General features: G+C 47.2%; 6 protein-coding genes across 6 annotated transcripts; 3 read left to right on the top strand and 3 right to left on the bottom strand.

The window, feature by feature from the left end:
* Nucleotides 1–658: 658 nt before the first annotated feature.
* JR316_0010755 (Spore development regulator umv1) lies at nucleotides 659–3,922 on the top strand (the record flags this gene model as incomplete). Its single annotated transcript, XM_047896420.1, has 8 exons — nucleotides 659–791; nucleotides 851–1,134; nucleotides 1,192–1,270; nucleotides 1,328–1,412; nucleotides 1,662–1,741; nucleotides 1,816–3,494; nucleotides 3,582–3,858; nucleotides 3,912–3,922. The coding sequence occupies 8 exons, from the start codon at nucleotides 659–661 to the stop codon at nucleotides 3,920–3,922; spliced, it is 2,628 nt and encodes an 875-aa protein (XP_047744465.1).
* Nucleotides 3,923–5,249: 1,327 nt separating this feature from the next.
* On the bottom strand, nucleotides 5,250–5,873 carry JR316_0010754 (Golgi pH regulator; the record flags this gene model as incomplete). The annotated part of the gene is made up of 3 exons (XM_047896419.1): nucleotides 5,250–5,486; nucleotides 5,561–5,626; nucleotides 5,721–5,873. 3 exons carry the CDS (start codon nucleotides 5,871–5,873, stop codon nucleotides 5,250–5,252), a joined length of 456 nt encoding a protein of 151 aa, XP_047744464.1.
* Nucleotides 5,874–8,442: 2,569 nt separating this feature from the next.
* JR316_0010753 (Peptidase M20 domain-containing protein 2) lies at nucleotides 8,443–13,355 on the top strand (the record flags this gene model as incomplete). Its single annotated transcript, XM_047896418.1, has 17 exons — nucleotides 8,443–10,591; nucleotides 10,978–11,256; nucleotides 11,322–11,349; nucleotides 11,419–11,554; nucleotides 11,615–11,672; nucleotides 11,739–11,819; nucleotides 11,888–11,960; nucleotides 12,012–12,101; nucleotides 12,176–12,324; nucleotides 12,394–12,418; nucleotides 12,484–12,552; nucleotides 12,607–12,689; nucleotides 12,762–12,844; nucleotides 12,907–12,922; nucleotides 12,989–13,015; nucleotides 13,074–13,225; nucleotides 13,308–13,355. 17 exons carry the CDS (start codon nucleotides 8,443–8,445, stop codon nucleotides 13,353–13,355), a joined length of 3,546 nt encoding a protein of 1,181 aa, XP_047744463.1.
* A 660-nt stretch (nucleotides 13,356–14,015) lies between these two features.
* Nucleotides 14,016–16,291, top strand: JR316_0010752 (Lipase 1; the record flags this gene model as incomplete). The annotated part of the gene is made up of 12 exons (XM_047896417.1): nucleotides 14,016–14,145; nucleotides 14,196–14,314; nucleotides 14,382–14,490; nucleotides 14,541–14,552; nucleotides 14,611–14,666; nucleotides 14,723–14,893; nucleotides 14,946–15,032; nucleotides 15,091–15,616; nucleotides 15,676–15,816; nucleotides 15,879–16,025; nucleotides 16,087–16,121; nucleotides 16,187–16,291. 12 exons carry the CDS (start codon nucleotides 14,016–14,018, stop codon nucleotides 16,289–16,291), a joined length of 1,638 nt encoding a protein of 545 aa, XP_047744462.1.
* A 264-nt stretch (nucleotides 16,292–16,555) lies between these two features.
* On the bottom strand, nucleotides 16,556–19,230 carry JR316_0010751 (ABC transporter G family member 11; the record flags this gene model as incomplete). Its single annotated transcript, XM_047896416.1, has 16 exons — nucleotides 16,556–16,589; nucleotides 16,642–16,835; nucleotides 16,898–16,985; nucleotides 17,052–17,087; nucleotides 17,140–17,276; nucleotides 17,329–17,474; nucleotides 17,527–17,551; nucleotides 17,600–17,687; nucleotides 17,739–18,043; nucleotides 18,097–18,315; nucleotides 18,366–18,399; nucleotides 18,461–18,628; nucleotides 18,685–18,812; nucleotides 18,866–18,924; nucleotides 18,977–18,992; nucleotides 19,048–19,230. The coding sequence occupies 16 exons, from the start codon at nucleotides 19,228–19,230 to the stop codon at nucleotides 16,556–16,558; spliced, it is 1,860 nt and encodes a 619-aa protein (XP_047744461.1).
* A 755-nt stretch (nucleotides 19,231–19,985) lies between these two features.
* JR316_0010750 (putative phospholipid-transporting ATPase IIB) lies at nucleotides 19,986–24,145 on the bottom strand (the record flags this gene model as incomplete). Its single annotated transcript, XM_047896415.1, has 16 exons — nucleotides 19,986–20,119; nucleotides 20,177–20,256; nucleotides 20,308–20,431; nucleotides 20,480–20,537; nucleotides 20,587–20,936; nucleotides 20,998–21,187; nucleotides 21,239–21,327; nucleotides 21,392–22,064; nucleotides 22,124–22,344; nucleotides 22,395–22,555; nucleotides 22,612–22,733; nucleotides 22,791–23,077; nucleotides 23,130–23,555; nucleotides 23,612–23,770; nucleotides 23,826–23,904; nucleotides 23,963–24,145. 16 exons carry the CDS (start codon nucleotides 24,143–24,145, stop codon nucleotides 19,986–19,988), a joined length of 3,336 nt encoding a protein of 1,111 aa, XP_047744460.1.
* Nucleotides 24,146–24,652: the final 507 nt, after the last annotated feature.

Here is a 24,652-nt window from a genome sequence, read left to right as displayed (position 1 = left end):
GTAAGTGTTGACAGGATATATGGAATTTTGGAACAAGCCCCTCCTTTATACAAAGCATTGTGGATGTCGTAAGGTGAACAACGCCAATGCAGTGGGCATTGGCACAATAGGGCGGCGCTGGCAAGCGATATACCTAGGAGACGGCCCTGCGGGTGCCCGGGGGTAAATTAAAAATATACGGTGACATTGACATTGGGCTAAACGTTGGAAAAGAGACCCAGGAAACGGGACATTGATCTGATAAGATGGATTGATTTCCACGATTAGTGGACCCTAGAAGACGGCGTGGGGACCCAGCAAGGTGGTGTGGGAGTTGACCCGGAAGAGTGGATTGTTGCGCCGGACAAACCCTAATTGGCGCTAGAACTGACCGCCGTAGTTAATACATACAAGCAGCAAGATAGATGGATCAGCAGTCTCTTCCCCCGCTGCACCATCCAGCCACCACCACCCATCCTTCAGATCCCCCAGAGTTCGCCCCCTTCAGCCCCATGGCTGCCCACTACTCCTACGACAGAGACAGACTGTGAGTCCCCTTTCTCTCTTTCCTCACCCGCTCCGAATCCTTGGTTGTGGGTCGCCCTCTGTGGGAGTCTCTCTCTTCTCTCTTTTATATCTCTCTCCTTTTCTCTTTCTCCACCGCTCACTCTTCTATTCCATGCCCATCTCTATACCCCAATTCCACCCGTGCGATCTCATCAACAACTACGATCCCGGCCACCGCAGGATATATGAGCTCGTCGTTCGCCAGGAGCCAAAGCAGGCCCGCATGTGTGGTGTCGGAGGCAAAGGTCCGTCCTCCAAATCCCAATCTATTCATACTCTATCCCAACCGACCCCTCGTCGCCAGCCGACCGCCGACCCATAGATCCACCGCCTATCGTCCAGCTCCGCGTAATCGACCCAGCAGCCCAGGGCGGGCCCTCCCAGATCTCTCCCTCTCGTCGCAGGAGAAACAGCTCTACGGGCTCACCTCCCGGCTCGCCTACACCCAGTTCCAGCTCGACCGTCCGCCAGCACTCGGACGACAACGAAGGCGCAGCCTACGCCCAATCATTCCTCCAAAATCCGTATTATTTCATGTTTGCAAGTCTCGCTCGCCCGGATGATGACAATGAATTGCATTGGCTAAAGGTCCGACTATTCGCCCTTTGTTTTTCCCTTTCTCATGTCTAATCTTGCCTGCCTTAGGACGGCCGGACAAGGTGCACGACAGGTTCTGTCGTTTCATCACTATACCACTTGAAAGATCCTCAACACAACAACGAAGGTCAGTCAGTCTTGGCAAGCTGCCGCTATTCGCTTCCACTGATCCATCCATATCAAGATGCGGGCTTCTTCGTTTTCCCTGATCTAAGTGTGAGGACTGAAGGAAGCTACCGCCTCAAACTCAGTCTATTCGAGGTCGTTGCGTGAGTACACTCAATTTCCCTGTATCTCCGCCTCACTCCGCGTCTCCGCCAAGCGGGGCCCTTTTTCACGGGGATTGATGCTGCTTCGTTGGCGCCAATCCCTTGATCGAGGCACCAATCACGCACCGAGCTGTCGGTCAGATCCACCGTTCGCTGCACCTTTCCACGTGCGGGCGAGTGCAACGCCGGACTATGACAGACATCACTATCACTGTTCTTCTATTCTAACTCTTTCTTTTTCATTTACAGGAATAATGTCCGGCACTGTAAATCGATCTACTCCGCACCATTCTACGTGTACACTGCAAAAAAATTCCCTGGAATGGAGGGTATGTCCATGATCATGGCCCCTCCCTTTTTCACCGGAAAGCTTACCAAACATTCATTCACTCTCTCACTTTAGAGTCAACACCACTATCATGTTCGCTGGCCGACCAAGGTATCAAGATCCGTATACGCAAAGACATCCGTGTGCGGAAGCGGCCGAATCCACAGCTGACGCAGGTCGTGCCCATGGACGTCACATCGGACAACGACGACGACGACGACATGCGTCCTCAGCCCAAACGACGCGAGTCCAAGCGGAGCCGAGTAGACGATATCATCGATCTCGGCGCGTCGACCCCGGGCGTTGGACCGCCCCCTGGTCTGGCGCCTGTGCCGCAACAGCAGCAGCAGCAGCAGCAGCAGCCCTGGCCGCCGGCTGCGTCTAGTAATCCGGGTATGGGCCCGACGATCCCGCCGCCTGTTCCGCAAGGTATTCCACCACCAAAAGCTGCGCAGGAGATCCCGCCGCCTGGGAGTATGAGCTCGACGCCTGCGCCGTTGCCTGGTCCCAGTGTGTTCGACGGGCGCGGCGGCGGGTTTATGTCCGGTTACGATACCCAGCAACAGCAACAACCACAGCAGCAGCAGCAGCCTGGGCAGCAACCGCAACCGCAGCAACCTATTGCGCAACCCCAGCCGATCCCTCAGGGCCCGCCGCCGATGTACCGCGACCCAAGCCAACCGCCGCCACCACCCCAGCAGCAGCAGCAGCAGCTCCCGCCGCATCAGCAGCACCCTCAGCAGTATGCGCCTCAGCAGATGCAGCCGCAACAGCAGCCGCAGCAGCAGCCGATGCCTCCGCCCCCGCACGTCATGCAGCCGCATGCTATGCACGGTGCCCCGCCGCCTCCCCCGCAGGGATACGCGCCGTACCCGCAATGGGCACCACCGCACCCACAACAGCCTGTTTATGACCCTTACCACCACCATCATCAGCAACAGCAGCAACAGCAGCAGCAGCAGCAAGGCATGCACCCGTACTACGCTGCTTATCCCCAGCAGACGATGCCGCCGCCGATGCCGCCTCCGGGAAGGTACGATTACCCTGGTGCAATGTACGCGCAACAGCCGCCGCCGCATCAATATGGGTATTATGAGCAACCACCGCCTCCACAGGCGCATCCTCACCATCAACAGATGGGGCAGCCCCTCCCGCCTCCACCTCCACCTCAGCACCAGCAAGCGCCGCCGCCTCCACCACCACCGCACGCCATGGCGCCCCCGCCACCCCAGTATGCTACGCCTGCGCCGCCCGTCCCAGGTTCAGCCACGGCAAACTCGTCGCCTAGCACCATCCCACCACCGCTCGCGCCTCCGAACGCGGCGTCTGTGCCTCCACCACCTCCTCCTCCCGCACCTGTACCTGTACCGGGAGCGTACGACTACGCCGCGTCGTATCGCGCACCTACGGGCTCGCCGCAGCCGCGCGCGCCGTACCATGGTCAATACGCTCAGCCGCCTCCGCCTCCACCACCTCCGCACCCTTCGCAGGGGTATGCGATGCACCCTCCGCACCCACCGCATCCGCCGCCGATGCCGCCGAGGCATAATCCTTATGCGCCCCCGCCGTATGGGTATGGGTATCCGCCGCCGGTGCCGAATCCGACGCCGCCCGTGCCTGGGCAGCATCAGCATCAGCATCAGCCACAGCAGCAGCAGGTGCAGCAGGTACAGCAGCAACAGCCGGAGTGGGGTACGCCGGCGGCGGCTGGGGTTGGAGTGGGTGTTGGTATGTTTGGGGTGCAGCAGGGACAGGTGAGTCCGAGTCCGTGGGGGGATGCGTATGCGGCCCAGCAGCAGATGCAGCATCATCCTCAGCATATGCAGCATCCGCATATGCAGCAGCCTCAGCCGCAACAGCCACAACAACAACAGCAGCAGCAGGTGCAGGTGCAGGTGCAGCAGCAGCAGCAAGTACAGCAGCAGCATTCGCCGTCTGCGCCGTCTGCGTCGCCTGCAGGTGGACTGGTGGGTGCTATTGGGAGTCCCGGCGATAGAATCCAGCTCGCGCCTTTATTGAGGAGTGGCGGGCATGCAGGGGCAAACAGCAATAATAATAGCAGTCCTGTGTTGGCATCGGCGTCTGTTGCTCAAGGCGCGGGGGGTAATAGCGCTGGAGGTACAGCGGGTCAGGGAGGTGCGGGTGGTAATTCGGGATACCCCGTGATTCAGCTAAGGAGTAGTAGTCGGAGTGAGTATGTGTCTACTTCGTCGAGTCGGGAGAGGGAGCGGGAGAGGGATGAGCAGGGTCAAGGGCAGAGTGGGAGCCAGGGACAGGGACAAGGACAGGGACAAGGACAGAGGAGGGGTGATAGGGATAGAAGCGATAGAGATAGAGGAGAGCGGGATGGTGAGAGGCATGGTGCGGCTGGTGGGAAGAAGAATCCGCTGAGTATTGGGAGTATTATTTCGGATGATGGGAGGTGATGCTGGCCTCTTTTCTTTTCGTTGTTGGCTTTTACGACTTTCCTCGGCTCGCTATGCTCGCTCTCTCTTTCTCTCTCTCTCTCTGTACCCCTTGTCTCGCGATCACAGACACTGATGCTTGTTGCTGTTCTGTTGTTATCCTTCACGCCGTCTCTTTACGTTTACGTTTAATCGTTGTCCACTTGGGTGACTAGATATCTCTTCATTACCCTTTACCCATCTTTCGACTCTTTATGGACTTTTTTCCCCCTCTTTCTCTTCCTCTTCTCTTTACATCCAACTCTCACTAGTTCTCGTTCTCGTTCTCACCATTACATGTTTCTCTTTCTCTTTTTTCTTTTCTTTCATCAACCAATCTGCTATCATCACACATCACTAGCACTAGTCACTCATCACACGCTATCCAAACCGCATCTATCCCCTTTCCCATACCATTCATGTTGTCTCTTTTTCTCTTCTTTTTCTCTCTCTTCTATCTCTCTCTGTTTCCGTTTCCGTTTCTCTCTCCTCTCTCTCTGTCTCTCTGTCTCTTTCTCTCTTATCAATCCTCTTTTTCACTCTTATCAATCATCTATGTTCTATGTAAACGTTTCTTTTTCATGTATCCCTTTTTACTTTTCCTCTCTCCTCTTTTTCTCTCTCCTCTTTTTCTCGTTTTCTCGTTTTCTCTGTTTTCTTTTTCTCTCCTCCATCTCGAGACTCGGTTTCTTTTCCTTTTTCCTCTTTTATGCACGTGGATATGGATAGCACAAACTAAATGCTCTTATGTCTTAGTCTCAAGTACACCCTAATCATCTTTTTTTTCTGTGCAAGTTGTGGAATCACATTATACCGCCGCAATTTACTTACGTTTTAAGCTAGGCTTTCGGTTTTTATCGACTATCGAGTAAAGTCATCCTGAACTGCTTTTATGCTTATTCAACAAAGTTTTGGGGTTGTCTCTAATCACTAGAATATTGTACAAATTGAAATAATAGTGTACACTGACAAAGGTAAGTAAAAGTTAAAGTAAAAGTAATGTATCATACAAATACAACTATTCTCTCCCCCCCAAAAAAAAACCAATCAACCCAAAATAAAGAATCAATCAGCCTCACCATGCCCATTCACGCGCTCAGCACCCCATCGCACAAACACAGACGCGCCCGCAGCAACGAGGAACGACCAGTCGAAGAGCGCACCGAACAGCTCGTACTGCGGGATCGTGCTGAATAGGTTTTCGGGGGCGGCGTCAGTGGATGAGGAGGGGTGCGAGGGCGGTGGGGGTGGGGGTGGGAAGGAGGAACGCATTTGTACGAGGGTGGATAGGAGGTACATTCCCTGATTGAGTTGAGTGGGAGTGGGAGTGTTAGTGGGAGGTTGAGATGGAGGTGGAGGTGTTTGCGTGTGCGTACCATGATTTGGGCGAGGACGAGGAGCATGAGAGATGCTGCTAGGTTTCTGCTCGTAACGCGCAACGCCTATGTTTTTGTAGGAAAAAGAATGATAATCAGCATGTGTCTTCAAACGCAAGTAAAATAAAATAAAAATTTAAAAAGAGTTGACAAAACTGACCCTCGTAGCACCCCTTAACACCAACCGAATACTACTCAAAATAATAATACCCACGAGGAAAAGACTAATTTGCCTCGAAAACGACGCGAGATCTTCAGTGTCGATTTTTACGGAGGAGAGGTGTGAGAGGGTGTAGTCCAAAAGGTCGGTCATTAGATCGGGGTAGGTCGTTGATGATGAGGTGCGAAGGGATGGGAGGAAGATGACGTTGTAGATTGACTGTTTAGGTGGGTAGGCGGTGGATTAGAAAATTGCGTTTTTATTTGAAAGAAAGGGAAGGGAAAGGAGATGACGAACGCTAATGACACGTATCACACAGTATACCATGAATAACCGCCCCATTGTGTTGAATATCCGACCGCGAAATGTGCCTGCGTATTTCGCGGACGCGTAGCGCTCGCGCAGGACATCGAGGTTGCGCGTCATTTGGTATTCGAGTGCTTCGAGGCCCTGGATCTCTTGCGTGACTGGACGGTTGAATTATCATTTTTCAGCTTTTGGTTGGATTGGGTGAGGTGGGGATGATGATTGGATTTGGACTTACGACTGTCTGAACCGCGGAAGGATGCGCCGACGCGGGAGAGCCAGGAGCTGTCGGTTTGCTGTTGGATGTAAATATATATAGTCAGTGCGCTGAAGGATATGCATTTATGTGGAGGTAAACTTACGGATGTACCTGCTCTTCGCGCAGCCTCCGTTCTCCTATCTCGTAAATCATTTCTGATGCTCATCAGAGAATATTGCGCATTTTCTATATCTCGTTCCGTCGGTATACTCCTAAATCCGAAACGCTACAGTGAGTTGTAACGTATATATTGGAAGAAATAGAAACGCACTGAGGTCGCGAAACAAATGGTAAAAACTGCCATGAACTACTTATAGCTCCAAACCCCGATAGCAGGCCAAGGACAATCGTTCCTAACACAATGAGTCGGGAGAGGGAAACGGTGAATGTGTCGGCGGGCTCTAGGGACGCTGGGAGGGGGATATATGAAAGAGCGAAAAGGTAGAGTGCGACGGGTATAAAGCTGAGAATTGCGCGTGGGCCTATGATGCTTTTGATTGTCCATCCATCTGGGAGAAAAAATCAGAGTTAGGGGTTAGTTAGGGAGGGGTTTGTGTGTGTGTTATGTAGGGCGAGTGGGTACCTGTAGCTCCTATTGAGAGAAGAAGTGATACGGAGAGTGGGATGATGACTAGGATGGCGGACATGAGAACGAAGAGGGATATCTTCCAATTCAATAATCGTGCACTGTCACCAAACAAAGATACATCAGAATGCAAAAGTTGAAGCATGCGAAAAAAGAAAATTCACCTGGCGGTGAATATCCCTGCTCCTTGCAGCATAAGCAGACAAAACATCATACAGCTCTCAGCGAAACACCACGAGAATATCGTGCGTGACACTGCAGTGTGCAGATACGTTGTATCGTCTATTGAGAATTTTGATGTTTTGGGCGTGTATGTCGTTGGGTTTGGAAGACTTTCGAGTTCGACGTCGTCTGTGCCGGCGTTGAAGAGGACATTAGTGGTAGTAGTAGTAGGGCCGGAGGAGTTGGGTGTTCCGGGCGTTGCTATCACGGAGAGACTTTTGAGGTCGGAGTAAAGAGAGCGGAGGAGGTATTTTCTACAGGCGTAGAAGAATGAGAACCTGGGATTGTAGATGAAGGTTATGGGTTTGTATGGTAGAGAACGTTCTTAATTCCGAACCTTACTAAAGTTAACACTGCGGTCTCCATTCCAGCTGTGGTAGACATAATTTTGACGATGTCGCGTTGATGAAGATTGTTCTGTTTCTATGAGGTCATTTACTGTGATATCTGAGGGAAAGTTAGGTTGGGCATGGATTGGAACAAGATAGCTTTTTAGCACGTACACTGCAAGTATGAACATGCATCGAAAAAGGACTAGGAAACCGACTCTTCGTGTGTCCGTGGGTGTAGAATGAAGACGTGATGCCAGAGTTAATTCTCCGGATATCTTTGAACGTTGGGTGGGGGTATACTTTTCTGAAAATATTGGTGGTGATGGTGGATGTAAGGCCCAATACATTCAATTCAAGTATGGTCTGCGCGTCGACGTGTGCCGGAGAGATAAGATTAGATCCAACTCAGTTCTCACAGTTAATCCAGCAAACTTACTGACTTTTCTTTCCTTTACAATGTTCCTCAGTGTTCACAGCCATTTCACCTGCTGAAAATGTTGCGTTAAAACCTACTATCATGTTCTTCAACCCAATATTGCCCACAAGTCATCTGCATCATGGCATCCAAGAGCAAAAAGGTTGACTTCCCACGTGTGACGGCGGCATCCTAATAGGGAATGCCGAGCATATCCGGCATGGACGTGCCGGAGCGACACAGTTTTCTATCGCTTTCCACAAGTTTCGTATTTGATATTTCTCTCATTATTCTATCTATGACGTATGTACTACAGTAAGGTATATAAGCAGTAGGTAGAGTAGGTAGAAGGAAGGAGCTTGAATAGACCACTTTATCCAGTCATTTGAGCTTCGACAGTGTGCCGGGACCCGTGTGAATAACGCGCCCCGTCACATATTTTTGACTTTACGTCTATTCCCATCGTACTACTTTACTCTCTTACTCTCCACCGCCGTCGCCGACATCGACCTTTGCGTTCCCCTTCGGCTTGATCACCCGAGGATACCAGGTACGTCGTGACGGACTTCATTTTTGTGTTAACTTCGTTATTGTTTCAGACCATGGCCAGCAGAGGAGCCACATTGAGAAGTGGTCGAGCACCGAGGAGTCATGCGGCTGCCAGGGACGTGCCGACCACGGGGTCTGACTGGGATCCCCCTGCTTCGAGAGGTGACGACCCCAAGCAGGAAGCCTTGCCTACCGGAATGGAGGAAGGCGGCGCGCGTGGTCGGGATGACCACCGCGGGAATAATCCAAACAACACCGGGAGCGCAGCCGCTGCAGCCAGGCGCGCTCGTAGAAGCTTAAGCTTGAATAGTTTGAATAGGTATATGGTAGACACTGAGATTAATAGTGTCTATAGAAGCTCTGTGAATGATGCACAGACTGTTGTTACTGAAACTAAGGAACTCATTACATCCTTGATGGATAGGTTAAGTAGAATTGAGAATGCTATTAATATGAATGGTAGCATTTTTGAGGTTTCCCGTGCACCAGAGGACTCCGATAACAGTCACGGTCGCGAAGAATCGCAGGAAATTACAATTGATAATGATTACTTACAAATTCAGGAAATGGAAAGGAAACTCACTGAAATGAAGAAGGCATACACGAGACGATATCAATCCATTGAAGTTCAACCGAAAACTGAGAGACGTGGTATATCCACCACTCCCATGTCTCATGATGTCGAAGATCTTATCACGCAAGCGGCGCGTCAACAAACGCAGGCTAGACGGACAGAGGCTATTAAGCCTAGCAACCAGTTACCCGCGGAAAGTTTACTCGGACAGCTTCTGGCCAACCCGAAAGGTAATAGCGGCAAGGAGCATGCCGAGTTAAGCGCCCGAGCACTGGGACCGTTGGACACCGAGGGACACATAATAAATCCCGCGAGATTCAAACCGTTACCGCCTACAGCCCCGGATAAGTATCATGGCGATGCAGACTTTATGAAATTTTACAAATACATTACTCAGTGTGACAGATTTTGTAAAGAGGCTGCATTACCTCCCCAGGATCAAGTAGTGAAATGTGCTGATTACCTCGCCGGAAAAGCATACAAATTCTACTCTACAATGGTGTCCATAAGTGTAGACTCCTGGGACAGGCGACGATTCTTTACTGAACTTTATAATTATTGCTTCCCACCCGATTACAGACTGAAACAAAGAAAGAAACTCGAGAAGTTTTCTCAAGGATCAATGACTGTGGCTGAGTATGCTGCCGAATTATTGATTTTATTCCGCATTGTGGGAAAGTCTACTCCTTCGCAACGCGTAGATCGTTTGTGGAACGGATTGAAACCTGAATTACAATCCGCCCTTTGGAAGGAAGGCCTCGACTACGAGCAAAACACGTGGGATGAAGTCATTAGAATTGCTACTCGCTATGAAGTTGCGCATGAAATTGAAAGAAATCAACGACAATATATAAAATACAATAAGCAATACTATGTTTCTGGTAAATATGACTACAAGACACATGATAACAACTATGGTGTAAATAATGACGACGAGCCGAGTGACAGTGATCATGGTCAACTTTCATCGGGGGGAACAGATGATGACTCAGATCAAGACAAGGAAGACAAGGTGTTAGCTTTACCTCAGGATTCAAATGTGAAAGCTAGCGGATATATCCGAAATGCCCAAATTAAATGCTACAGATGCGGGAAAACTGGGCATATCGGACGTCACTGCAGGAATGTTCGCCGAAACATCTCGTCTACATATAACGAGTCACCGAGTGTAAGCAACCGTGACCGTGCGCTCGATAGTAATAGCGAGAATGAGCACCACGGAGCAACAGACCAGACTGCCAGTGGTTTGGGATCATATTTCATGGAAGTTGAAGTGGCTATGTGTGACATTGCAGACACAGGGTTGAACACAGATATTTACAGTTACAGTGACCACTCTGCTATTGATACTACGGCCTCACAAGGAACTAATGTCGAACTGAGCGAATTACACGTTAATCAAATCCTCGTATCCGAAGATTTGGAGGGCGGGTGGACACAACTTGCACAAACCGTGACAGCCCAACTTCAGGATGAAGATGTTGACCTCAAGCCGGAGAAAATTGCTACATCCCTTTTTGATGCAGATTCTTTGGTTAAACAAGGTATCGAGTGTCAGAAATCTTGCCCTATCGAGTTCACCCATGAAAGCGGCGACATAAGTCATTCCTTTGGAATGCCTGGAGGGCGTATGTGACGGCGGCATCCTAATAGGGAATGCCGAGCATATCCGGCATGGACGTGCCGGAGCGACACAGTTTTCTATCGCTTTCCACAAGTTTCGTATTTGATATTTCTCTCATTATTCTATCTATGACGTATGTACTACAGTAAGGTATATAAGCAGTAGGTAGAGTAGGTAGAAGGAAGGAGCTTGAATAGACCACTTTATCCAGTCATTTGAGCTTCGACAGTGTGCCGGGACCCGTGTGAATAACGCGCCCCGTCACACCACGGCCCCTGAATTCGAGGCATTGGCAGGATCGCGTTGGAATCTCGCCATATTGTTAGCCATGTTGTCCACTGACAAGCCTGTACGCATGACCTTCGTGATGAATTGTCGCCCGTGGAACAGAGGTTATCGAACTGCGTCTCCCTCCTTTGCCCATTAATATACCAGCCGAAGCAAAGTTCGATTCGATTCAAGCTCGCCGTAGTACTGCTAATAACATGAGCCACGGTGCCGCGCAAGCCTCTCCTCCTCCTGTAGTATGGCGCCCGGACGATAATCAACGGCCAGCTCCATCTCATCCGGGATCTAGTGAGATATATCGTCCTGATATCTTGCAGACCATTGAAAAGAGGATCGCGGAACTTGACAAGGAGCTGCGGGAATTGAGCCTCGATGTCCATGGTGCGTCTCCCGAGAAAAGCTAAGATGGCATTAAACTGACATTAAAAACCTTGTTTGAATAACAGCACACCCTGAGCTGGGGTTCGAAGAAATGTAGGCTCGCCATACTCATGAAGTTTCACGAACTCGGGGATCTGACGCAGGAACACAATTTGAACCTAGCCACGCGCACGACGTGTACACCTCATTCCTCGAGAAGCACGGCTTTGAAATGACGAGGAACTTTCATCTGAAAACTGCCTGGCAAGCGGTTTTCCAACATGGTAGTGGAGGGAGAGTCGTTGGAATCAACTCGGAGGTGCGTTTTCGCTGCCTGTTCTGCTCTACATTGTCGATGAGCGATTAGAACGTCATATAGATGGATGCGCTTCCTGGTATTGGCCATGCTTGTGGACATAATTTGATAGGAATATCAGGTGCGTAGCCCATGAAGATAGTTTATAGTATACTAAACTTCAATCTCTTGTCGCGATGGGTTCTAGGCGTTGCTGTCGCATGTGCTATCAAAGCCGCTATGGAGAAACACGATATTTCTGGCAAGATCATTCTTCTGGGTACACCAGGTCTGCCTCAACTTCATGATTTTTTTCCCATTTCGAATTCCGAATTTAACGCTCGTGCTATGTCACAGCTGAAGAAGGCGGAGGTGGCAAAGTCATTCTCCTCGATAAAGGCGCATACAAGGAGATGGATATTTGCTTAATGTATGCGCATCATCTTCCTTTCCTGACATTATCCAAGTTAAATTTTGACAGGTCACACCCTGCACCTGGTCCTGTTGGGTCTGTAAGCTTGTCGGGTTCCCTTGCGATTCAGCAAATTACTGCAGAATATCGTGGTCATACGTCAGTATTATCATTTTCATTTTTCAATTGTGGAATTGATATCTGGACACCGCACTCATTATTTGATCATACAGTGCTCATGCAGCCCTTTCGCCATGGGAAGGAAAGAACGCTTTAGACGCGGCCGTCCTTGCATACACCAATGTCTCGGCGCTGCGCCAGCAGCTGAAGCCTACCGTACGCGTACATGGTATATTTGAAGGCAAAGACTGGGCAGTCAATAGTTCGTTCTATTTTTCGTTGCTGTTTGGTTTTGGTTTCAAAACTAAAACTAATTACCCTTGTTGAAAAGTTATTCCTGACTATGCAAAATACAAGTACGTCTGTTCCTTTCTTCAAAATTTACGCTCGTTTATCTATTGTTGATATCTTTCGCATCTAGATGTCTTGTCCGAGCACCCACTTTAAAGGAATTAAAAGTAGCCGTGGCCAAGGTTTTGCCGTGCTTCAAGTCAGCAGCATATCTCTGGTTCATGTTGATATGACATTGATGAAGAATTTGTAGAGCAGCGGCTTTGGCTACCGGATGCGAAGTGACTATCGAGTCTCCGATGACTTTGACGGAGATTCGACAGAATCGCGCGTTAGGTCTGTCGTTAATCCTCTCTTCGGCCCCATCCAAACCAATTGTAACGTTATCTGATAACATGCGGCTTGTAGGTTCTGAAGTGGCCAACGTCGTCGTAAATAAATATGGGGCCATTGACTACGAATGGGGCATCAAAAGCGCTTCAACCGATTTCGTCAGTCATTTTGAGTCCTATTCCGCGTATATCCGTATTGATGTTGAATTCGTTGATCGCAGGGTAATATCACGTATGGTATGTTAAGGTCTTTTCTATCTTTCCTTGGAAATTATAAGTTGATCACTCTTTTTATCATCCTAGCCCTTCCGTCCCTCCACCCAGGCTTCGGTAAGTGACCCACAGGCTCAAAATAATCCATCACGATCTTACTATATACAAATCCTAGCCATTCCAACCGTCATAAACGGAGGTAACCACACTAGAGATTTCGCAGCGTCAGCAGCGACGATGGAGGCACATTACGCTACACTTGATGTATCAAAGGCGTTGGCGGCGGCAGGTGTGAGGGTATTGACTGACGAGGAGTTCTTTAAGGAGGTGCGTGCTGATGGCCTTTATTGATGCATTTCGTGTGTAGGTTTGGACGTTGACCTTTTTCTGATCAATTTATAAAATGTAGGTCCGAAGAACGTTTGAAGAAGATATGAAGGAATACAATTCAGATTAGGAAGATGAGGAAACTTGTCTATATTGCTTGACACCCTATACTTGGGACACGTCGAAGGCAAGTATGTCGGTATCGGCCCTTCGTCCCGGTGGCTAATTATGAAACTGATGTCTAGGGAATTTTCTCGTTTGCAAATTAACTACGAGAAATTGTTAAGATAGAAAAGGATATAAAGTTTTTTTTCGATTTTCAAGCTAGTTGAGCTAGAAAGCTTACACAGATGTATTTTGAACTCGGAAAATCACTTCAACACCCTTTCTTTTTGGCTCCGACTCCCCACGGCCTGTCCAGTTTCTTTTTCGTATCACTCCGGATATGTACTAATGACCATGTACAATGGCCTCGCACGGCCTTGGGGGGCATATCTATCCAATGGTGGTGAGGGAATTTTCACGCTCGGCCTTCTTTGTTTGACGAATATATCTTTCAGAAATAGAAGAGAGGTCACATGCAACCCATGCTTAGTTATTGGGGGCCTATGTTTAGAACGTTGCCTGCAATACCACACTTCAAACCGAACGGATGGATGTGCGGAAATATGATGGAGTGAAGATGCTTAGCATATAAATATTCAGTGATTTTTTCCAAGATGTTTATAGGTAACATCCAGGACAAGAAGACCGACTGTTCTCGTGTTCTTTCGGTGTCCTACACAGACTCATGTTGTTGCTTAATGCTGTTTTCTTTCTTTTGAACCCTGCACTCGCTAACGCAGCGGCAGTCGTGAACATTGGAGGATCCACGATCATTGGGACCGAGTTCAAGCCATCCAATGTCGAATTCTTTGGAGGCAATTACCGAATATCTTTCACCGACCTTATCTTAACTTGTTGTTTGCAGGAATACCATATGCAGAGCCGCCATTGGGTAATCTTCGACTGCAGCCCCCGGTTCTACTCAAATCACTTCCAGTTAAGACATTACATGCCGAAAATTTTGGCTTAGCGTGCTTGCAAACGGTATATCTCAGTTTTCACAAGTCGATTTTAACTCCACATATGCTAATGATTGTCACTTTATTATCAGGACTTGCCCCGAGATACGGTTTCTGAAGATTGTCTTACGCTGAACATAATCCGCCCAGCTGGTATTTCTAAAAAAGCCAACCTTCCGGTGATGGTTTGGGTCTATGGAGGTATGAAAAGATCAAGTGCTAAGTTTTCATCGTTCTTAACTTGCATATAGGGGCAAACGTCAGTGAGTTGCCTCAAAAAGATTCTAAACGCAAAACACAACATACCTACAACTTTTTTAGTCGGAGGCACTTCTCTTTATAATGGGACGGAAATCGTGGCTCACAGTGTAAAACGCGTAGGTACCTTTCATGCTGTATATCTTGCAACCCTTATCTTTTGTCCAATATCCAGGGCACACCAATCATTTTTGCGAGCATGAATTATCGCCTCGGCCCTTTAGGCTTCCCACAGGGTGCAGAAGCTGGTCAGAAAAAGATTCTCAATTTGGCTTTAGAGGACCAATTGACCGCGTTGGAATGGATCCAGGAGAATATCGGACAATTTGGCGGAGATAAATCCAAGGTGCCAAATTCTTCATTCATGAAAGGTGGCTTGCTCTAAGTGCCCTTTATAGGTTACGGTTTTCGGGGAAAGCGCAGGAGCTACTGCGATCAGGGTGCATCTTCAAGAGACAAGAATTGATAAGTTTGCTCGTGCTGTTGTGAGTCGCATCTTTGGACATCTGAGGTAGGGTAAACAAAATTGAACAATTTTAATAGATACTGGAATCGACATTCTCGCGGCCTACTTTTGGTCCCGAAGCACACGAAGCAGCATGGCAACTCTTCGTGGCCTCAATCCCAGGCTGCGAAGCTGTAGCAAATACTCCAAATACTATCGACTGCATCCGTCAGGCGGATACCCAATCCATTCTGCAAGGCTTAAACGGAGGCCAGGTCTTCTTCTTCAACGGATCGAATTACCAGGCTGTCATCGACGGGCCTGGCGGTTTTCTAGTTGACCGACCCTCCGTCGTTCCTGCTAAATCTCGACTGCCAATGCTCATTGGAACCAATCTCGACGAAGGTACAATATTTACCCCACAGGATACACGGTCGCCAGATGATATCAAAAATTTTATTCTGTCTGCAACGTCGCCTCCTGTTGTTAGCCCAGCCGAGCAGGAAGCAATCATCGATCGCGCATTGGCGATGTATCCCGATAATCCTGCCCTGGGTTCTCCTTTCAACACTGGGAATGATACTTTTGGGTTAGATGGCGAGTACAAGAGATATGCTGCTATATGTAAGTGTCTTTGAGCCTTTGGCCCATGACATATATGCTGATTGCATTGCTTTTTGTAGTTGCCGACTTTATCGTCCAATCTACGAAGCGCACCATGATCCAAAACAGGATGGATGTAGGCGCGAAGGTTTTCGCGTACCTTTTCACAGATCCTGATGGCGTCCTCATCCCTGACTTGATTGATACTCCGCCGGCTCCTGGTTCACTTGGAGGCAAGTGCTTGTATCTGGACAGAATCAACTCATCTAACCCTGCTATCCAGTTGCCCATTCCACAGAAGTCTTTTACGTGTTCGGTACGCTTGCCAAAAAGACACATACAGCTGTTTCTTTGAGCAGCAACATGCGAGACTACTGGATCTCGTTCGCAACGAGCCTTGATCCAAATGACAACCATGGAAATGTAAACCGTAAGCCAAGATAGTTCTATGCCATTCCCATAGCTCTTAAACAACGTTTTGTATATCACAGGTCCTCGCTGGGAGGAATACACACAACAAAACAAGGTAAGTGTTAATAGAACTCCAACCGTTTCTATGACTGACACACCGTGGTTTGATTCTGGCCATAGGTGTTATTGGAACTTAATGGGCATGACACAAAAACAATCCCGGATAATTTCAGAGAAGAACAAATTTCATTTTTCCAAAACAATCCCGATGCTTTCCGGCGTTAAATTGGAAAGCCATTCCATTATGTATTGGTGCCAAAGTATATATTTCTTGGTTCTATGATTACAAAAGGATAAATAGATTTAAAATCGCAAAATTTGGAGCGGTATCTACAAAGTCCATGGACAAAACGGCCGGATGCTGATATAGATTGCAGGATTTTGACAAGGACATCCAGTCAAAACCATTTCAATTAAGATTCAGACACGATTGATAGTAAGAGTGGGCGTTAGGTATATTGAGCGGGTATGTGATGCTGTATTACTTGCTCAACCAGATTTGGTTTTCAAAGCAAAGAATAAACTAAACATCAAATGTAAGCTTGGTATCAATCATTGAAAGGCAATAAACGTACAAGAGCCTATAAATTATGACGATTGAGATGAGGATACCAATCCAGTGTTTGCTTTCAATATTTCCGATGTCAAGGTAATTCAAGACATCCTGGCCAGAAACAGTACAAGTGTCCGGTGTCGAAGAAGGATAGGAGCAAGCACATGTGCCGTTGATGATAGTGTCGCATGTGAAGGAAAGCCCTCTAAGGTCCGACTGGATAAATAGAAATCCGTCATTGAAAATTGTATGGTAAGACCGACAACTCAAACACCTACGTTGGTCATTAACTCAAAGGCATATTTTTGGTAGTCCATATAATGGAAACTGTAGAACCAGAACCTGGGGAGAGAGCGCGCCTTGATGCTGAAGGAAATGGAGATTCATTAAAACGATAATTTCGAAAGCACTAGAAATATTGATCAAACTTACAAATAACCGCCGACACTCATCCAGAAGCCGTTCATGCTGGTTAAATCTGCATCAGACAAAACAGAAAACCTGCAGAAATAAAACGTACAAAGCACTGATTGCCAGAGCAGCAACAAATATAGGTAACAACGACGCTACCACCAATGCCTGACTCTCAGCGGCGAAAATAGATAGGAATAAATATATAACGAAACGGAAAAATTGAGAAGCTCCGGGATTCATGCCCTGAGAAGAATGATTAGTTCGAGACAATATAAAGTATAGCATGTACGCTTACAATAGCCCAATAACATATGACAGTAAAAATTATAGTGGAAATGAAAAGGAATGGAATGTTAACCAATGTATTCGAAAGTAAGAAGGGGAGGGTAGAGTAGAGACCGTTCTTGGATTCGCGATAATATACCGCACGCTCTTCTAAGACTACCAGTCTTCGGTTAATAGATTTTTATGATAAAATGAGAGGAAGGCGTACACGAAGGAATACCAGCCACAGACATCTACCAAGAGTTAAGCAACAGGACAACGAGTAGACAAGATGCTCTTACAAATCCCAGGAATGCGACACTGTAGAAATGTACAGAGAGACGGTCGTTGATAATTGAGTCAGAGTTTCCAAGTCGAATCCATATTGTGCTAAAGATATGTTAATTGGTATCCATTTTTACACAAGTTTGGGTCACTCACGCAAGCATAAGTCCCATACCGCCGTACATTCCGACCCGAACACCATATGCTAGCAGATTTCGCAAGTAGTTCAAAGTCGTTCGCTCTGATAGCACAGCAGTATGCCAGAATAATGTCGCAAACGGACCAGCTTTTCCGTCAAGCTGAGAGTTGTCTTCAATGAGTTGTCCCGATGAATTGTTCTTGGAATCAGCAAGCATTGAGGACGACCATGAGGTGTAGAATTGACGGAATTCATCCACAGCCTTGGAACTTCCTGCAAAATCACTATTCAGAAAATTCATCGCATGATCCGATGGAGAGCTCTATAAAAAATCGTTTTAGAAACCGCGCATTATATTGGGATAATTTCTCTTACAAAGCGTGGCACTGGATGCCCAAATTCCTCGAAAAAGGCATCAAGTTCGTCGACTCGTCCCAAATAACATGTCTTTCCAGATGCCAGGAACATCACATTGGTAAATTGTGCCAAGGTCTCGAGAGATGGTTGATGGATGGATGCAATGACTATCATGCCTTCTGCTTTGGAAAGGGTACCGATGGCTGCCATTACTTCGCGGGCTGATGTGCTGTCCAACTTGAAAAGAAATGAGAACGGGGGTTCGAACTGAAACTAGATTTACATACCCCCGACGTAACTTCATCGAGGAAAAGAATTCGCCTATGTGTGCGATTCAAGATTAGTACAACAAAACGAGAGGTATGAAAATTCGGACACGAACGGGAAGGTCACCATTGCACAGGCTGCGGTTACACGCCTTTTCTGTCCGCCAGAGATACCCCTCGAAATTGGTGTCCCGATTTTCTGGTCGGCACACCCATTCAACCCGAGAGCGGCGAGGACACGATTTACTCGTTCGTTGACTTGCTTTCGGGGTAGAAGCGGTAAGCTGCAAGTATTAATTTCAGTACATTTATGGCAAAGAAATTTTAATCCAAATCTTACTGGAGTCGAAGGGCATATGTCACAGATTCTCTGACAGTTAATACGCCCAGCAACGCGTCTTCTTGTTCGACAAATGTCGAGATCTTGTGCATCATTCCAGGGCTTACAGCTTGTCCATTTAGATGGATCTGAATAGGGACGGTAAGTTGACAGAATAAAATAAGACTTAAGTCAGACACACCGATCCCCCTTCCATCATCGTCTTACGATATGCCATCACATCCAGAAGTGTACTTTTTCCTTCATCAAATGTTAGACATAGAAATAAGGAACAAAAACCGGGCATAATCACCTGCACCAGAAGGTCCCTGCCAATATTTAGTTCAGCTGGGTGCTTGTATGATAAAACTTTGCAGGTCATACCATGAGTGCCAGTAATTCACCTGCTCGGATTTGAACAGACACATCGTCAACGAGGAGCTTCGTCCCTTTTCTCGACTTGACAGAGTAACTCAGATGCTCGAAACTCAGGACGGAGCCTGGCGTGTTCGGAATATTGTCAGTGAACGAGGTCAAAGGATACAAAGAGGAAGCCGAGTTCGCCATAGTTTATGTGACTGAAGAGGGTGTCGATATATCCAGCGTCAATGAATTTTTGACCCATAGCTTTTATATGCGTGCCAAGAGCGAATACTAGAATTCCGAATAGTGTAGCAGCAAGTTCAACGCTGACTACACTGCGATCGAACCCGTGCCACTTCTTTGGATGATCTATCGAGGAAGCATATGTTCATCCGGTTGTTCCATTTTAGTAATTGGCGGGTAAGCATCCACAGGCCATAAGAAAGTAACAGCACTTCATATCGCCGACAGAAATAAGATCTATCATAATCATATCCCTTGAACAGAGACACAGAAAAGTGCACTCGGACGACGCATTGGATTCAGGCCCTTCCAGGATTTACCTGAGGATGGATCCTAATTGACAACCTTGACATACAGGCCCGAATTTCCGCTTGAAGCATGTACCGAGAAATTCCTAGAAATTAGCTCGCCCAGCTATGACAGCCAATGGTACAGAACACTGAATTCCGAATAACTCTTGTAGAATGATCATGATATCCGAATTAACAGGAAAAAAAAGTTACAAACTTACTAACTGATGAATAAACGGTCACGTTTACATCCACATTGTCACGTGAGTGAAACTTTAGGTTTCCCGTGATCAGTTGTGACTGCTTTACGCTTTAGAAATGTGCCAGCTGGGTTGGTAAGGGCATTTAAACATTTACAGAGCGCGGGTATGTAATGAATTGAATGTATTGCATTATGCCTGCTGATAGTAGTCCATTGGCCATTGGCTATAGTAATTTACTTGACGCAGCAGGAGCCACCCGCCTCTTGATGAGCTTGAAAATATACAACGGCAGTGCGCTGATGGCCACAATGACCGCGACTTTCCATGCAAAAGGAACTGTGATAACGAAAGATAGATCTATACAAAAGATAGACTTCAATAAGATGCGAGATGACTGTTGAAGGGAAACCTCACCGAAATATGCTGGTAAAAATGCAATACTGATAATGTAGAAGAACAATGTCACGATCTCAGATATGACCATATAGATATGCCTATTAGATTAGATGAGCAAAAAGACAACAGGTTAGATGAGCCATAAATACCATGTAGTGATTTCAAGAGCGACCATGATGAGCTCGTTCAGAATGAGTGCGGTAAATGAAATAGATACAATATGCAAAAATTCATTCTCAAAGAGGACAAGGGACATGATCATGATGGCAGCGCCTGTGCACCGTCAGTTTCGACAAAAAGAGCTGAAAAAAGCAAACAAACCTTGGTAAAGACTGATCATCAACCATTGGAAAAAGGTCTTGAACGACAATGCACGACCCTACATCGATTTAAGAAACATGACGGCTAAACGGAGAGAAGAAAAATACCTTTGTGAGCTCTTTATACAGCTCAGGGTAAAGCAGAGCCAGATCCTCATTGACATCGATGTCCAAAACCAACGAGAATACAGGTGCCATAGTATAAATAGTCGCATACCCGACCATTAGCCACCCTTGATACAAAGCGATGGGTGCGAAGTAGAAAATAGCAGAAAAGACCGCTTGCATGATTGAAATGATTAAACCACGGTGGATTACGAATTGGGCCAGTTTTGCAGAACGACGATAAGAGTTTCGACCATGCCAAAGGAGCAGTTTGGTTAAATACGAGAATTGGGTCACAGAAAAGTCGGCCGCAAGAGATGCTTGTTTGCCTTCCTTGCCAACAATACCGACACCTAACAGACAAAGACATAAATGATTTAGAGGTTTTCAAATAGCAGAATAAGTTGTACGCACCGACATCGGCAGCTTGAATCATGCTGACGTCATTGCCACCATCACCTATACAACAGACGCGTTTCCTTGTGAAAGCACGAATCAGACGGGCGACGTCAGCTTTCTGGGTTGGCGAACATCGGCAGGCGACAACTGCGGAAAGTTTGGTGGCAATTTCGATGAACTCATTCTTGAACAGAGTAAGGCATAACTAAAAAACAAAGATCAACATAAGGATAGATTATAGCAAAGACTGACGTACCTGTAGCGTTTCACCATCGATGACAAGACAGCAATCAAGTTTGTTCTGTAAGAAGTCTAGTTGATCTCGAACTTGATCGCCGGACTTCACTAAGAGAGTACAGAAGAGTATGAGCTAGGCGAAAATATTAAAGAAAGAGATGATAAAACTCACATTTTGCCATTTCATGAATATACTGGCCTCTAGCAACCAACTTTGTCGAGATAGCGATACACCTTGCGGTCTCGACTTTATCTCCAGTGAGCATCCAAATCTTGATCCCAGCATTGCGCAAAATCTCGAGGGTGCCCTTAACATCATCCTGCAACTTATCCTCCACACCTGTCAAGCCCAGGAGTTCTAGATCATGCTCCAGATATTTCGCAACGACGTTACCCATCGCCTCGTTCCTTCCCTCCAGGCTAATTGACGCCTGGTGATACGCGCTAGCAAATTCCTTATACAATGTGCCCGAAATCCGCTTGCGCGCCATGACAAGCGTGCGCAAACCCTCGCGCGCCATATTCGCTGTCTCCTCTTCAAGCCAGTCATTTTTCTGTACTATCTTGGCCATCACCACGTCCGCACCCTTCTGCAGGAATGTGATCTCGCCCGTCTGTGCGTCGCGTACGACAATGCCCATGCGCTTGCTCTCAGACGTGAAGGGAAAGATGTCAAGGATGTCGAAGTTGAGACTGGTCCCGCTGGGTGTGGACAGCGTGATCCTGGTCCGGTCGCGGAATGTAAGTGTGAGCCCAACTGAAGCTGTCCATGTGACGATGGCGACCTCGTCCGGCGAAGATGCTTGATACGTCACTGTCCCATCGTCGTTCGTTACAGGAGTAACCTACAGGCCAACGAACCACTTTCAATGAGCTGTAACAACGAGGGAATGAATCAACGCACATTGTGACACAGAGCAAGACTCAAAACAACATCCTTCACTCTGGAAGACATATCTCTGCGACCACGTACAGCCAACTGCGCACCTGTCGCCAGTGACCCTTGACGCTGATGTCCATGCTCGCCCGTTGCCCCAAATGCAAGCGCCAGTTGATGTGCGATTTCATCCATAGAATCTGAACCATACGACATTGTGCCCATGTGCAGCTTCTTCATTTCCATCTCTACCGAAATAGTATGAATATCTACGCAACAGGATAAAAAAGAAACTAACCGTTTTGTGTCAACGTTCCTGTTTTATCGCTGAGCAGATATGTTATTCGACCAAGCTCTTCGGGAAGTGTGCTTGTCCGGACTATCGTATTCGGAATTTCTGCGTCGTTCATTATTTGCTGAGCATATAATGTTTTTCCCATGTCCAAATTGACGCGCAAGCTACATTACAGAAAATTAGTGCATTAACAGATATGCAAGTTATATCTTTAACGTACCTGATAGGAATAATCGAGGAAAACAGGATGAGGAAACGGAACACATATACATACCACTGACCCCTGAACCCATTGAGGGCCACGAGAACAAGTGATAGAGCAAATGTAACAGCACAGAGAATCTTTAAAATGACTCGGCATCAGCTGTTGAAACCACCTCATTACAATCTAGAGTATACCTTAGAGAGCTTATTAATTTCTAGATCCAACAACCCCATCTTTGTCTCAGGATGGCTGGTATTCATGACTGCACGAGTTTCGGCACCTGTATAGATCACAAAACCCACTGCCGACCCGGCTGCTAGAACTGTATTTGACCAAAGAACATTTTCGACTGTAAGCGGCGAGACACTGGGTGGTAAAGGATGTAGGGGTAAAGAATTCTCGGAAAAGGATCTGTTCGCAGGAGGCTTGTTCATAGTGAACGTGCCGACAAAAGTGTGAATGTCTTTTATGGGTGCGTCCGCTGAATCAACAATATGAGTATAATATGCGGAAATGAAAGGCAAAATACTGACCGTAAATCTCTGCATCCAGCCTGACTAAATCACCTTCGTCCAACTTCTGACACTCAGGGACTGCTACGCGTAACTTCCAATCCGTCTCTCCGTCTAGTTGATCCGTTCGAATAAAACAAGTCCCAGAAGCCTCGGAAGTATGCAATAGAACTAAATCCGCCGGTACTCTTTGGTTCTTTTCCAGAAGAACAAGGTCGCCAACTTTGAGAGAAGATGAGGGTACAGATCGAGTGTTGGCATGAGTATTGAGATAATCTTGCTCTGCGTCGACTTCGGAGCGGGAAGCGGGAGGAGGAGTGAGTATGAGGTATCGCTGCGAGTTTGCTTCGCGATCACGTTGGTGTCGTTTGTAGTCGTCATACGCCTCCTTTCCCATTGTCACGAAGAGAACAAAAGCAAGAGGGGCAATATATGTCACAATGAAACCTATCATTATTATCAATGAGGCATAGCCGTATATACGGGCAATAATGTAAACATACCGATCTTCAGGGCTGGAATGAACTGAGATAACGCGACGAGAAGAAAGTAAAGGTTGTAGAAGTACTTGAACTGTTCATAGAATACAATGGGAAGGAAGGTCAAAGTGTTGTACTTTTGATTTCGGACAATGTTTGGAGGGTATCGTGATTGAAACTTTTCTAGAAAAATAGATAAGAACGAGGCGGGTGAGTTTGACATGAAGTTGAAATATACCTGGAGCATTGAAGGGTATCGTTCGTGATTTATCTTTCGCGCTGAAGGTAGTATTTTTCGGAGGTGGTGGCTCGTGTACCTATTGGCTCAAACGTGTTAGCTGCGCATAAACATCCCCTAAGTAGATAGAAACTGACAGGGCTTAAGTTTCGTCTTGGTCGATTCTCATCTTCAATTCCATCATCTTCAAAAGCGGCAGATCGCAGAAGCCCTTGCTCCTCATCCGAGTCATCCGCATAGCGTTCTCCTCTTCTCCTGGAATTGTAGTCTCGATTTCTGCGCGATGCAACAGTCGCTTTTGCGACTACTGCGGATGGCATGTCGTTGGTGTCGAGGTAAAGGGATACTCCCGTGTCTTCAGCCGCTGTTCGTGGTCGAATGTGTCTTCCAAGTGTATGTAGCGGAATGCTATCCGACATTAACTGTTCTAAAAGTGATAGTGGTCGTTCAACCGTGGTTGTTTGCCCTACACCCAACGTGATCTATTAGACTGCAAAGTTTCAATGGATGAATGTGAAGTCCGCACTATTATGAAGAATGAAGACACCACATAGAGCAGTGCTGATGTACAAGTATTGACCGAGGTTATAGTAAGTAGCGAGTCGATGTGCCGGAGTCGGTAAGTTAACAGGACACGTCCAGGGACGCCATTGTTTGTACTTAACATCATTGTTCGTAGTGCCAAACAAAGACAAGCTTGGCGCGCGCAGGCTTCTTTCAACCCTCCTTCAGCAAACTTTCAACCGCTTTCCAATTGACTCTTGATTTCATTTTCGCAAGCTTTGAATTATGATTACAACATGCGAATACTCTTCATTCAACAACAT

Source organism: Psilocybe cubensis, chromosome 10 (assembly GCF_017499595.1).
Source record: "Psilocybe cubensis strain MGC-MH-2018 chromosome 10, whole genome shotgun sequence".
Taxonomy (NCBI): domain Eukaryota; kingdom Fungi; phylum Basidiomycota; class Agaricomycetes; order Agaricales; family Agrocybaceae; genus Psilocybe; species Psilocybe cubensis.
Note: the sequence above shows the minus strand (reverse complement) of the source record. Positions and strands in the feature narration are given on the sequence as shown.